The sequence below is a fragment of the Lutra lutra genome, chromosome 18, assembly GCF_902655055.1.
Source record: "Lutra lutra chromosome 18, mLutLut1.2, whole genome shotgun sequence".
Classification (NCBI taxonomy): domain Eukaryota; kingdom Metazoa; phylum Chordata; class Mammalia; order Carnivora; family Mustelidae; genus Lutra; species Lutra lutra.
Window position 1 is genome coordinate 2,813,354 of NC_062295.1, and position 13,564 is coordinate 2,826,917.

Consider the following 13,564-nt stretch of genomic DNA (forward strand, 5'->3'; position numbering starts at 1 on the left):
TCCCCCCACCTTTTTTTCCTTCTCACTATTCTTTCCATTCTCGCTTTCCAAAGATGGAAGCAGCACCAGCTCTCTTAGGTAAATGCAAGACTTCCAGCTCCAAGAATCAGGTTGGTTTTCTTTTTCATTGTGTGTGTGTGCGTGTGTGTGTGTGTGTGTGTGTTAGCCGACTCAGGGCCAGCAGAGAGCCTTCCCCAGAAGTGATGTCTCTGTCTCCTGGGCGAGAGAATGCATTCTCCTGCAGAGAATAGTGCAGTTGCCTGGAGGTTCCTTGCAGGAGAGGGGCGTTGAGTGCTGAGCCAAGAGATGAGAAAGGCCATTAGGTACTTGAAGTGTAACCTGGAAAAGAAGGGAACCTGCTGAGGGCCCGGGGTCAAGACCAACCCTCTCTTCAATTCCATTCTGGGGAGGAAACAGGAAAAGGGGGCTCTTTTGAGACAAGGTCATCAGGCTGGGCAGGAGGCTGCAACCTCAGGCTGCTGGCGCCTTGCATGTACTTGAGGTAATACTGATGGGGAAACTCACTGGAATGGGGCCCTGCTGCCAGGGCTGCCCCATCCATCACCCTGGGCCTGCCTTCTTTGTGGCAGCCTATGGTAAGCCTGTGAGGCAAAGGGTGATTAGGCTGACAGACCACAGACCTCCTTATCAAGTCGTTCCCACATGTGTCTGGAGCATGGCCGTAGTGGCTACACAGGGACAGAGCATGAGCCTGACCTCCTTGTACAAAAGGTTCCTTTATTTAGTACCAACAGTATATTTTGTGACCAAAATCCACAGAGGGAGAGAGAGGTCACTCAGGTTTGCTGGCCAAGATGCACAAAGAAGATCGAGCCTAGAAATCACAGAAGGTAGTCTTAGAGAAGCAGAGAAACCACCTCGGGCATTTTCTAACAGTCAGGGATGGGTGGTTATGTAGCTTCCGCCCATCCATCTTAGCCATTCGAGGTAGAAATAAGTCTGGCCTGGGTGCTGGGGATGTCCGGACAGCTCCGTCTGGCATCCTGTCTTCCGATCTGCCTGGTCACACGTGTAGCTTTCGCAGAGCGAAAGTCCGAGCTACGGCTGACGTCTCCCCTATGCCTTGTGTCGCTTGTTTGTTTCCGAGACGCTGCCTCCACACGCTCCGCAGGCACGCGGCCTTGTCCTTCACGGGCTCACTCTTCCACTTGACAGATACGTACGGAGTGGCTGTTACATGCAAGTGTTAGAGGTGATGGGCTGCACGTCCCTGTCCTCAGGGAGCTTACATTCCAGCAGGAATCAACCGGCATGTCAGGTCACAGTAGCAAGGAGAAAAACAAAGCAGTTCAGGAGCAGAGTGACAGGGTTGAAGGAGATTGCTGTCTTGTGGGAAGTCTGGGAATATCTCTCTGGTAAGGTGACATTTGGGCAGAGGCCTGAATGGAAGGAAGGATGTGGTGCAGGGAGGGGCATCCGAGGCCCCGGGACCAGAGATGGTGGCGTGGCTGGGGTGGAGTGGGCTGGGGGCGGGAGCTGCGAGAGGCAGCAGGGGCCAGGCAGAGCTTTGCAGGACATGACGAGGACCCAGAGTTTCTCTGAGCGCAGTGGGAAGGGGCCGGAAATCATGAGCCCTGTGGTGCCAAGAGCTAACATTTAAGAGACACCGTCGGGAGGCGTCTGTAGTAGTCCGCAGGTGCCGGCGGCTCAGCCTAAGGTAGTGGCAGCAGAGGTGTAAAGAAGTGGTCGGACTCTAGATGTTTTCCAAGGTCAGAACATTGAAGTGTTGTTATTGGGCGTGGTGTGAGAAAGAGAGACGGAAATGGGTCACGATGGCCTAACAGTACGCATAGAGTCTGCATTTCCCAGAGCTGGGGCAGGCCTGAGCAGGGGCTTGGAGAGCAGCGCAGGAGTTCAGACATTTTGCACGCGCCTTGCCTGCCGGCCATCCATGTGCTGGGGTTGAGTAACCAGTTGGAGTTCAAGTGTGGTGTGCAAGGTCAGGTCTGGGCTGGTTGAATTTGGGAGCCATCATAATCAGGTGGTCTTCCAGCCACAAGGGTACATGTGATTGTGTGGGGGAGAGAGTAGAAAGAGAAGAGGGGGGCCCAAGGCTCTGAGCTGAGCCGAGTCGCAGAGTCATGGAGATGGAGGGTGTGGGAGTGTGCGAGACTCAGATCTATAGGTAAAAGGGAAGTTGGAAGGTTAGGAAGGAAACCTATTTTGTTCACTAAACCAGCTGGACTCGTTGTTAATGAACACCACCTACTTGCTCTGGTGTGCGAGACGCTCAGGGTGTGCGAGACGATGCCGGAGTGAGGTGGGGTAGGCGGACGGACGGAAGGGCGCCTGCAGCAGACCCACTTTCAGGGAAGGGGCGGTCCTGCGTCCGATGCGGCCTGGAGGTCGGGAGACACCTGAGACTCACCACTGGATGTGAGTCTGCTGAGTGTTTCAGTGGATTGGCAAGGTGCAGGCCTGCTGGGTGTGCCGAGGAGGTCGTGAGAGGGGAAACCAGTAGGGTCGTGGGTTCAGAATTCCTTCGAGGAGTTTCATTGTTGAGGGGGTAAAGGAACAGGGCAGAGCAGCTGGGGAGGAAGGTGGGATACACTTTGGGGTTTTTGTTTTGCTTTGTGTTTTTAAGAAGAAGGAAATTGCCACATGTTATGTATGCTGGTGGGAATGATCTCGCTCGAGGGGCTGGCCATCTTGGTTTACCTGGGAAACAGGACCTGCAGTTTTAAAACCTGGCCGAGTTGGTCACCTTAGATCCAGGTGATGGAGAGAGCGTTCCGCTTATTTTGCTAATACCCATTCCCTGTGTGGCTTTCCATCCCTAATCTGGTAAATGGCAAAAACCAAGCAAACCAAAAAACCCAGCCCTCCTAATCTGCAAGCCCCGCCCTCCTTGCTGTGCTCTGGTGGGTGTCCGGTTCCCCAGGGGCAGAGCAGGGTCTGGGGAGTTGCGGTGCAGATCTAGTGGTGGTACTGAGACCTCGGTGAGGAAGCCAGCCCCTGCGGCTGCACTCTGCCACCTGGAGGTCGCTGGTCAGCTGATGCAGTCATGTGTGTATTTCTGCCAGCTGTGTGAGACCGGGGTCCCCCTCACGCCTCCGCAGCCCCACTGCTGCTCCGCCCAGCTCTGCCTTCACATGCGAGTGTTGCTGGTTACTGAGCTGCTGGTGAACGGGGGTCTCGGCTGACACGCTGCAGGGAGTGAGATGGGCCCTCAGTTGTCTTTGCTGTCTTCCTGTAGGAGGACTCCGAGGACAGTGAGATTGACATGGAGGGGGATGAAGACGACGATTTGGAAGAAGAGAGCGTTGCTCTCTCGCCAGCTAAGCCCACTCGAAGGGTCCGGAAGCCTGAGCCCCTGGATGAGAGCGACAATGACTTCTGACCCCTTTGTCCAAAGGACCACACTGATTAAATCCCTCAGATCTATAGGTAAAAGGGAAGTTGTAAGGTTAGGAAGGAAACCTATTTTGTTCACTAAACCAGCTGGACTCGTTGTTAATGAACACCACCTACTTGCTCTGTAGCCTCCCCTGTGTTACCCCGCAGAGCTTCAGCGAGAACTGAAGCAAGTCCCAGATGGGATGTGGGTTTGGTCTTACTTGTCTCCTGAAATGTGGGAAATGCAAGTGTTCTTAGAGATGCACCTGTTCGGGACAGACACCCCAGGAGAAGGGATGGCGGCATCAGGTCTCGGCTATCGTTGTGATGTGTTTTCCTGTCACAGGCGGGGGGACGGACATGGGGCTGGGCTCCAGGACTGTTCAGGAATTGTGGGGAAGTGTCCCGAGTCGTCCTCACCGGTACAGTTTGGGACACTTACTGTACATCGGCTTTTAACTCTAGCTTTTGTTTTGTCATCCTATTTTCTTGCTTCTGTACGTTCACAATACCAAGCTTTAAATGTATTTTGCTAAAATGTTCCGAATGAACGTTAGCTAAGTTAGATGAAAACCCACTGTCCTTAAAGATCAGGTAACAGAGATAGGCTGCAGAATGTAAATGCTCCATTTTCTCTCAGAAGGTTGGCATTCCTCCTCAGGAAAGCAAATAAAGAAGTGTTGGTACACACTTGTGTTTCTGACTCTAAAAAGATGAACCAGAATGCGTTAGATTGAGTAGCACTAGAATAATTAGCCTGATGTGAAGTGAGAAGTGGCAGATGGAGTCGTTTTGTTTTTCTGATGCGGAAAACACAGAGCAGTTTTCATTTAGATTTCAGTTCTAAAGTCAGAAGTCTTCTGAAGTTATTTAATTCATGATAAATGTATTTAATTCCATATTTTTATATCATTATGTAAGTTTTACTTGAAAGTATAATTACGTTTATTTGCACTATAATGTGAATACATAGGAGAAGTTCATAGGTTACTGTGGTACATGTAAATTTTTAGGAGATGATGTGACAATTATTTCTATCTTTGCTTTTGTCTCTTTCTTTTCCTAATTCCTACATAAGAGATTACCCCTTTTTTAAACATTCAGCATTCAGTTAATTCACTGGCGATTTGAGATGTGAATGATGAGGTAACAGGGAAATGGGAGTGTTGGGAGCTGTGCCGACCCCTCAGAGGCCATGGCTTCTGAGGTGTGGAAGTCACTGCGTCTTCTTGGATGTTCTAGTTTTGGTTTCCTGAGTCGGACCTGCCTTATATTTAAAAAAGAAAAAAAAAAAAAAAGGCATTTCTGTCTTCCTTACATGGCGCTTGCTTCTCGTGGGCATTATGGCAGGAGCGTGGCCCACGCCGCAGGTAACCCCCCTCCACAGATAGAGGTGCCCACTCAGTGGGCGGTTTATTATTTTGCCTCCCTCTGGGTCGTCCTTCACCCCTCGGTTACCGGATTTGCACAGTCTCACCACGGAATGGCACTTCCTTGCTCGAGCAGCCTATGTCAGCCAAGGAGCTTTAAGCACTGATCACAGTTACTAACGTCTGTCTGTCCCTCCTGTGACAGACCCAGCAGTCAGGTTGTGCACGTGCCTTGGGACCTCGTGTCATTGGTTTTAGCCAAGCATCAGAGCAGACTCGGGCCCCAGAGAAGACGGTGTGAGTAGGTCAGTGGAAAACTGGTATTTAGATCATTGTCAACGGTTGTTAATGTTTTAAACTGTGTCATTAAAGGACCTCTTAACATGCTTTACAACTTGTATACTGACAGACATCGTAAAGGGATTTTTTAAGTCCTTAATTTTTATTGGTGGCAGCAGTGAGAACAAAGTCCAAGGACTTCCAGTGGGCGATTCGAGAACTGTTTCCCGTGTAGCCAAGACGGGAGGAGGACCTGCAGGCACTCTTTCGGTAGCATCTTAACTGTAATGGTCAGTGTCGCCCGTCTGAAAGGAAGCGGAGTTCCCTGATGATAACAGCATGCTGCGTGAGTATCCCAGCTGTTGGGTTGGCCCGGGGGGGCCCTTAGCTGTCTGAACCGGGCCTGGCAGCCTGGGAAGAGAACTGAAACTGCCCCGAGCAGAAGCCCTTCCTTGCAGTAACGGTGTGACTAGAACAGGGAGCACAGAGCGCTCAGGGAGGAATGTCATCAGGGAAACATGTCACGGATGGGAAACCCGGGGGTCTGAGACACGGTGTTCTGACTGTACACTTCTGTTGGGCAGTCTGGGAAGGGTTAAGCAACAGTAACATAGAAAATTAAGTTTTTAAAAGATGCACTGTTAATTCTAAAAAGAACAATACATTAGATAAGAGAGAATGGCTCAGGAGTGATGAATACAGGTAAAGTCATAAGGTAAACACTAATGATTTAAATAAAAATCATACCTCTAATAACTATGTTGGAAGGACAGAGAAGCAAAAAGTGGGGATGTAAGCTGATGGACGTCCAAGTGCCCTTTCCTGTATAGAAGGCAAGAGATGATCTCTAAGATGGTAAGAAATAGCACTATAGGACATTTAGTTTGGGGAGTAGGGGTATTTGGAAAGGGGAGGGATGGGAGAGAGACTGCCATTTGCCCTTATAAGCCTAGTAATTTTTGGCTTTTTAAACTATGTGTTACTGTGAATGTTTGGATGAATTTTTGTAAAGGTAAGGAAAGGGTAAGGGCTGGAGGCTGAGGTTTGAGGATCATTTTCCTATGAGAGTCCTCAGGGGAGAACATATGGGATGGGAAGGGAGCCGAGTGAGAGGCCTGGGAAGTGCCTGTGTCTCAGGGACAAAGGCCACAAGGGGCCAGAAGAAGAGACTGGGACTGTATTTTCTAAGTTTTCTAAAGTGACTGTATTTACTTTAATAATGAGGAAGAAATGTTTTATTTTCCCTTAAAGAGTGTTGAAGAAGAGGGGTAACGAAAAGGTGGGAGGACTGGAAGGTTGTGGTATGGAAGCCGAAGCAGGGGAGATTCTCCAAACAGGGGGAGAGGTGGCAAGTGCTAAATCCTTGTCGTAAATGAGCTTGAGTCCAAGAGGCCACTGAATTTGGCAGTTAGGGAATCTCCGGTGACCTTAGCCAGAGGCAGTCAGGTAGCCAGTGATGGGCTGAAGAGAACACAGTGAGTCCTGACGAGTGTTCAGAAAGGTGGGCGGTCACAAGAGAAAGGAGGGCTCGGCCAGGGAAGGAACGTGTGGTGGAAGAACATTGTGGAGGGCGGGGGAGGTTTTGTTTTGTTTTGTTTTTTGAGAAGGAAACTTGAGCATGATTTTTTAAATGGAAGGAAGGAGCTTGTGGAAGGGGAGGGGTTGGATCTTATTATAAGAGAGAGAGAGTGTGTGTAATTGATGAAGCAAAGGCTTCATTAGAGGTCATTCTGGTTTAATCTGCACTATGTATTGAAAACGTACGCACCAGATAACCAGCTGGGCTGATGCTACCATTTGTTTTAAAAGATTTTATTTAGGGGCGCCTGGGTGGCTCAGTGGGTTGAGCCTCTGCCTTAGGCTCAGGTCATGATCCCAAGGTCCTGGGATCAAGCCCCACATCGGGCTCTCTGCTCATCGGGGAGCCTGCTTTCCCCTCTCTCTCTGCCTGCCTCTCTGCCTGCTTGTGATCTCTGTCAAATAGATAAATAAAATCTTTTGAAAAATAAAATAAAATAAAAATAAAAGATTTTATTTATTTCAAGAGAGAGACAGAGCATAAGCAGGGGGGGAGGGAAAAAGAGACTCCCTGCCAAGCAGGCCTGATGCAGGGCTTGATCCCAGGACTCTGAGATCATGACCTGAGCTGAACACAAATGCTTAACTGACCAAGCCACCCAGGTGCCCCGTGATGCTACCATTTAGAGTGAGATGGCTTTGGTTGATGTCACAATCTTTTTACACCTGGATTTCTATAGTGTCTGTTGTAGATAAGGCCCCAAAATAGATTTTTGATTTGGGCATCAGGTAGAGTACCCAGAATATGGAGACATTGCCTCAGGAGTTGGACCACAATAGCCTTCAAATGAAACAACCTGGAAATGACAGATGATAGAATTAGTTTAAAAAAAAAGGACTGGGGCGCCCGGGTGGCTCAGTGGGTTAAAGCCTCTGCCTTCGGCTCAGGTCATGATCTCAGGGTCCTGGGATCGAGCCCCACATCGGGCTCTCTGCTCCGCAGGGAGCCTGCTTTCCCCCTCTCTGCCTGCCTCTCTGCCTACTTGTGATCTCTCTGTCAAATAAATAAATAAAATCTTTAAAAAAAAAAAAAAAGGACATTCAGATATTTTTAACTCTCGTCCCTTTACTGAGATGATGGAGGGAGGTTTGAGCATATTAAGAAGAGATAAGAAAGACGTAAGGACATCTCCGAACTTCTGGAGGTTAAAAAAGTGAGAGAAAGACTGTGCCAACTGGGACTGAGTCACGGCAGAAGTGAACAACATACTGGCCACGAAGACACAAGAGTCGAAACTGTTCAAAATGAGAAAATGAGAAGTCCCACCACCCTGGCTGTGGGTTTACTGCCTCAGTGCAGTTCCCCTCTGTCCTGCCCCGTGGTGGTGGAGCTATTCCTTGTAAAATGTCTCTGCTCTGCCAGCCGGCAAGAGTGTGGGCCTTGTCAGTAGGCTGCTAGGGAGACTTTGGAGAAGGAAGGGGCTTTCCTTCCCATTTTGGTGCGGCTTGCTCTTCAAGTCCCTGGAGAGCATGATTTTTCTCAAGGCCCGGGGTTTGTCTGGCGCTGGATTCCTGCAGGGCATGGCTCTCTCCGCCGCTGGGCTACGGCAACTCGATCCGTCAAGTTCGCGACTAGGTGGGCACAGCCAGACACTGCACACACCAGAAGACAGTAGAGCAGCATCTTGAAAGTACCAAGAGCCAAATACCAGCCTAAAATTCTATACCCAGCAAAAAAAATGTTTCCAAACCCAGCAATCCACATAAATACAACACAAGACCCATGTTCAGACGTCCCCTGTTTCCAGATAACTTTTCTTTATGGCGGATTTTCTTCAGTCAAGGATCCAATCAGAGATCTGGCAGTAAGGAGTTAGGTCCCTTCAATCTCCTACAGTTTAAAATAGTTCACAGCCTTTTGTATTTTACATGGCACTGACTTTTTTGAAGAGGTTAGGCTAGTTTTTATCTTTTGCAGAATGCTGCTTGATTTGGATTTTGTCCAATTGTACCTTCCTGATGGGTTCAAATCAGTGTCTTTGGCATGGTGTGTCCTCCGGGCGTCCCGTCGGAGGCCTATTGTGTCCATCCGGTCCCTTACCAGTGATGTTATGTTTAGTCATTTGTTAAGAAAGCATTTGCAGAATTGTCTATCTTTAAAGATACCTTTTTCCCCTTCGGAGCTATCCCTTCTGGGGTGAGATTTTGAGGCCAGGCGAGTATCTTCTCCCTTAATAAGACTTTCATCCATAGTTTTAGCATCCATTGAGGATTCTTGCTCGAATACTCAGTTTTAAAGGCACATTTAGAAGAGTGCTTCCTGTTCAAACTTTAAAGTGAGAATTGCATCATAATCTTAATAAGCATTTCCCTTGGTTATTTAGTGCATGAGAGCTGTGGCGTCCATCGGGATCTTTTCCCGCTTCCTCACAGACACCGAAGGAATCTGTACCACGTGGAGGCCCAGCTTGCTCTCCTTCCTGGAGAAACTTCACGCACAGGAGTGCTTTGGAAGCCCGCGTAGAGGAACATCATGAAGACATCCACATTTACCGTGCTGTTGATAACCCGCGTGCTAGACCCCACGTCACGTCTGCCAGACAATCCGTGCCTTTGAGAGATTTTGTAATGGATAATAGATGGCAAGAAGCTTGGATAACTTTTTTTGTCTTTTCTCCAAAATCCTGTAATGAAAGCCTTCATTTCTCTTCAAAAAAATTCTCATTTTTCCATGTGTCTCTAAGGATCATACTCCTAAAACCTTGTATTCTTCTTGAGGAAAAAAAAGGTCCCTTCTGTCACCAATGCCAAATGGATCCCCTGTATAGGCTCGAGGATGGCAGAGTGGGGGGGATGACTGTGACCAGCAGAGAAGGGCAATAATAATAAACGTTAAGGGCACGTGAAGACCTCCAGGTATAAACGAGTTCACACCGGCTTCTTACCTGCTGAGCTTTAAGGCCTATGTCATTGATGGAGCCCTTCCCTGCTCTGCAACATAGCAGAGAATCCCACTCACCCCTGCCGGGACTTACCCGGGTCCAGGAGAGCTGCTTGTGACCTCTTTGGCAGCACCTTTCCTGCCTCCTTGCAGGAGACCAGCTTCTGTGTGGGTCAGCGTCACTCCCAGACCACAGGAAGGAGTCCCGGGAAATGGTCTTTATTCCAAAGCTTCCAGCTGCTGCTCTGCCTGTCCTCCTGCCAGGTCCACCAGGAACTTGTTCTGCTCACATTTCAACAGTGCACGAAGGAGCATTTGTCCTGATAGCCTCTGAGATCATCCTGGCACCAGATTCCCCAATGTGGTTTCCCTGGAGACTGCAAAAGAAGGATTAGGACAGGGCTTGAGAGATGGGCTCCAGGCCTAGAGGCCTGCAGGTTCATTTCGTGAAGAGCAGGAAATGCAGAGCTCCAGCCAAGCCCTCCATGCTTGCAGGGTCCCTCCCACGGAGAAGGCCAGAACGGCTCCCCTGTACTGAGTTTCTCTGCAGAGCTGCTGAAAGGCTCAGGAGTCGGCCGGCTCCGAGAATCGGGTGGAAGGCAGAGCCCAAGCTGCGAGTCGCTCCAAGGGCGAGCAAGAATGGGAGGGAAGGGCAGGTGCTGCTGAGCCCCACTCACTTGATGTGCTGGAGGCCATGGTTTCCAGACAGTGCAGTGGCAAGGCATATCGCTCCGTCCATCCCCAAGGAATTCTCTTGAAGACTAGGTAGAGGAAAGATGGAGACACCACCGTGAGCCATTCGGCATGGAAGAACCCGCCCCAGGAAGCAGCACTGCATTATCTTGGGGGGGCCGTGGAGGACATACATGCTTCTGGAGCTGATCTGTCCACAGCAAGGAGGCATTTACCCCCGAGACCGGTGCCTACAAGTAGCCCGGGGATCCCATCCAAGTGCCATGGAAGGTGGAAGACCGAAAATGCAGATGTTAAGTGACTTAGCTCTGGCGTAAGTTAGCCAGAGTGGACAAACCCGTCTGCAAGACGTCCTCACAGCCATTGATAGTTGGAAGGAAGCAGCTGCACAGGGACTCCAGCAGAGAAGTCTGCTGCCCTGAGGCGCGGGGGGGTCTCTACAGCCACTCACTTGAGTCTTCGAAGACTAGAGTTCACCTTCAGAGCATTTGCCAAGGCTTTGGCCCCCGCCACCCCGATGGCGTTTCCTCGTAAGCTGTCAGGAAAGATATGAAGCCTAAGGCACGGGGTAGGTGTGGGGTGAAGGCAGTGCCTCTTCAGCTGGGCATGGGCTACTGGGCAGAGGCCGCATGGACTCAGCAAGCGCGGGGTGAGGTTGCTCCTTTCTCACTCCTGGGCACCGAGTAGAGATCGGCTCTGGGAGCAGGATGCAAGGAGGGATGAAGCTGGCCTAACCTGGGTGGTTTGTTGGAGCCCTCCTCTTCCTCTGTTCCAAGGAAAGGAGAGAGGGGCTGAGATGAGAGAGGCAACACTCCGTCTAGCAGTGCCCCCATGCTCAGCGTCCCAGGACCACAGGAGCAGGGACCACAGGGACATGCCTGAGAGGCCCACTGGGCTTAACCCCCTCCCCCAGGAATTTGGATCTTCTCATAGAGATCAGTGGCCAGGGACCCCTACCCAGGACTTCGGGATATGTGCAGCCTGGCCAAGGCCAAGGAGAGCAGGTCCGTAAGGACAGGAGGCCCCACGGTAGTGTCTCCCAGGGAAGAGGTATTTAGTGGGGATGGGGAAGCTGGGGTATGCTTGATCTAAGTGAAGATATTTAAATGATTTGTGAGTTTCCATGTAAATTGATATATTTTTTTTCCCCTTCTACATCTTCATTTTCAATCAGCAGCTTGGCTCCTTTGGGCAAGAGACGAAAGCCGCAGACTGGAATACATACTCGAGAATCTCCAAGGTTCTGTTCATGGCCAGGGCGTCCCCTAGCGCCTGGGCCCCCCGGGAGCCAATGGAGGCCACCTGCAAACTGTAGGAAGAGATGATTTCGATGTGGAGAGGCAAGGCCTCTCCAGCCCGCACCCTGCCCGGCCCAGCATCGAGGCGTACTTGTCCTTCCTTTTGACCACCCCTGGACTTAGGACTGAAAGGGCAACACAGCACTGAAGGTTGTTGGCCCCGATCTGTCCGGAGCGTGCTGCGCCCCCTGCCTGCCCTGTCTGGCGCCTGGGACAGAGCCCTGGATGCTCCTGATACAGCAGGGAGAGGTGGCTTCCTGAGAGAGTGAGGGAGAGGCCTCCCCGAGCCCCTGCCTCTTGCTTTCCACCTGTTCGATGTCCCAGTTGCTAACGCTAGGAGAATCAAACACACCTTCCTTGACTGGAAAGCAAAACCACTGTGTAGCGTGACAGCATGGCCTGGGGCCAGCCGCGCACGTCAGCACTTACTAGAGCGCAGTGAGGGCCGTGTTGGCCTTGAGGGCGCTGGCCACTGCAGAGGCGCCTTCGTCCCCGATGGCGTTCTCCTGTAAACTGAACACAGAGTGTGACCCCTTGGACCGTCCCAATCTTATTCAGACCAACACACCATGGACCAGACTCAGGGTGGCCTTGGGGATAGCCGCCCCCAGAGCCTTGTACCTAACATGCAGAGAGCTCCAGGGTCTCCATGAACCTGGACCATCAGAGGCAAACAAGAAAAGGGACAAAATTGGGTGTGCCGGCCACAGAACTAAGTCGGGGCCCTCAGTGTCCGGCCATTCTTGCTGGTCAGCGTTTTACATGTGTGGTTTTTTTCTTCCGCTTTGGAGTAAAGTTGTAGGTCCTGGAGCAGGCAGTGGTTAAGCGTTCAGTTTGGGTCGGCGTCAGCGGATTAGGGGCGCGGTGTGCGTTAGTCATTTTAACAGTTTTGAATGTGTTTTGTGTCCCCACGGCTGTCAGGCCCAGGTCCATCTTGGGTGGGCAGCTGTGACTGACTGAGCAGCACCAAAGGTCACGTGCCAATGCGTGGCGGACCCCGCGGGCTCTCCTACCCTGGTGTGGTCACAGAAGCTGCCAGAAGAAATAGGTCTAGACCGAAACATGAAGGATGGGATGGGGGAAGAGGCCTAGCACAGCCGCCGAACTCGAGGCAATGCGGTCGTTACCCTGGCGCGTGAAATGAGGCGTAGGAGGTAGAAAAGACTCAGGTCCTTGGGGCCTTCCTTGGAAGGCGTGCTGAGGGCTGGCCTTCACTCTGCAGGCCCTGGGCAGCATTTAAGCATCTCACTGACCCAGAACGGGGCCAGATTGAAGTTTTGGAAAGATCTTTGGCCAGCCCTGTGAGAGATCGGACTGGGTGTGCCACTGGCCGTGGGAACAGAGGGAAATGGGGACGTTGGGAGGAGAGCCGCAAGTGGGCAGCCAGAGCAGAGGCGGTGTTGCAGCTTGCACTACTGGCCGGTTCCGTTCACGAGGTGGGGACAGAGAAGCAGGCTTGTGGGCAGGGAGCTGGGGCGGTTTGAAGTTCCCGCACGGTGCCCAAGGGGAGGTGCTGAGTGGGCAGGGATGACGTGGGTCTGGAGCTCTGGAGAGAGGTCTGGGGGATAGACTTGGCGGTACCAGGGCTTTGAAGGCAAGGAGCCTGGGAGAAGAGAGCTTCTGGGTAAGAACGACCACTCAAGAGAAGACAGCCCAGGGCAGAGCCCTAGCGAACCCCAGATCATCAGTCCGAGGAACCAGCCAGAGGTGGGATGTCCTGGTGAAAGAGAGTTGCCCTTCAACCCAGCAGTTCCACCAGCTGTGTGGCCACGAGAAGTGGGAGCACGTGCTCACGGAAGCCTGCGCACGAACGTCCACAGCAGCGTCACTCGCGAGAGCCAAACGGGCAAGAACCCACGTGTCCGTCAGCGGATGAGGGGACCCAGTGTGGCCTACACGCACAGCGCACTAGGGTTCAGCTGCAGGAAGGAAGGAAGCTCTGGTTCGTGCTGCCTTCCCCTCCCCCCCGCCGGGTGAGCCTAGAAGTCGTGACACTAAACGGAAGACCTCGGTTGCGAAGGCCACGTACAGTATGATCCCATGCGAATGAGACGCCCAGCGCATGTGACTGTAGAGACAGAGCAGGTGTGTGGCTGCCAGGGACGGCA

General features: G+C 51.5%; 2 protein-coding genes across 16 annotated transcripts in view; one reads left to right on the forward strand and one right to left on the reverse strand.

Annotated features, from left to right (window-relative positions):
* Nucleotides 1–4,048, forward strand: part of CLUAP1 (clusterin associated protein 1) — a 35,112-nt gene extending 31,064 nt beyond the window's left edge. For 4 of the 7 annotated variants that reach the window (XM_047713865.1, XM_047713863.1, XM_047713867.1 and 1 more), the window contains 2 exons: nt 54–110; nt 3,218–4,048. In XM_047713865.1, the coding sequence (XP_047569821.1) occupies nt 54–110; nt 3,218–3,361 (201 nt within the window). In that variant the 3' untranslated portion in view covers nt 3,362–4,048. Of the gene's footprint in view, nt 1–53; nt 111–2,605; nt 3,197–3,217 lie in introns of those variants that run through there. The other 3 variants (XM_047713866.1, XM_047713869.1, XM_047713868.1) reach the window with 2 other exon arrangements.
* Nucleotides 4,049–8,494: 4,446 nt separating this feature from the next.
* Nucleotides 8,495–13,564, reverse strand: part of NLRC3 (NLR family CARD domain containing 3) — a 34,610-nt gene continuing 29,540 nt past the window's right edge. For 8 of the 9 annotated variants that reach the window (XM_047713905.1, XM_047713901.1, XM_047713906.1 and 5 more), the window contains 5 exons: nt 11,886–11,969; nt 11,384–11,467; nt 10,610–10,693; nt 10,143–10,226; nt 8,495–9,842 (listed from right to left, as the gene is read on the reverse strand). In XM_047713905.1, coding sequence (XP_047569861.1) covers nt 9,752–9,842; nt 10,143–10,226; nt 10,610–10,693; nt 11,384–11,467; nt 11,886–11,969 — 427 coding nt within the window. In that variant the 3' untranslated portion in view covers nt 8,495–9,751. The remainder of the gene's footprint in view (nt 9,843–10,142; nt 10,227–10,609; nt 10,694–11,383; nt 11,468–11,885; nt 11,970–13,564) is intronic. The other variant, XM_047713907.1, reaches the window with a different exon arrangement.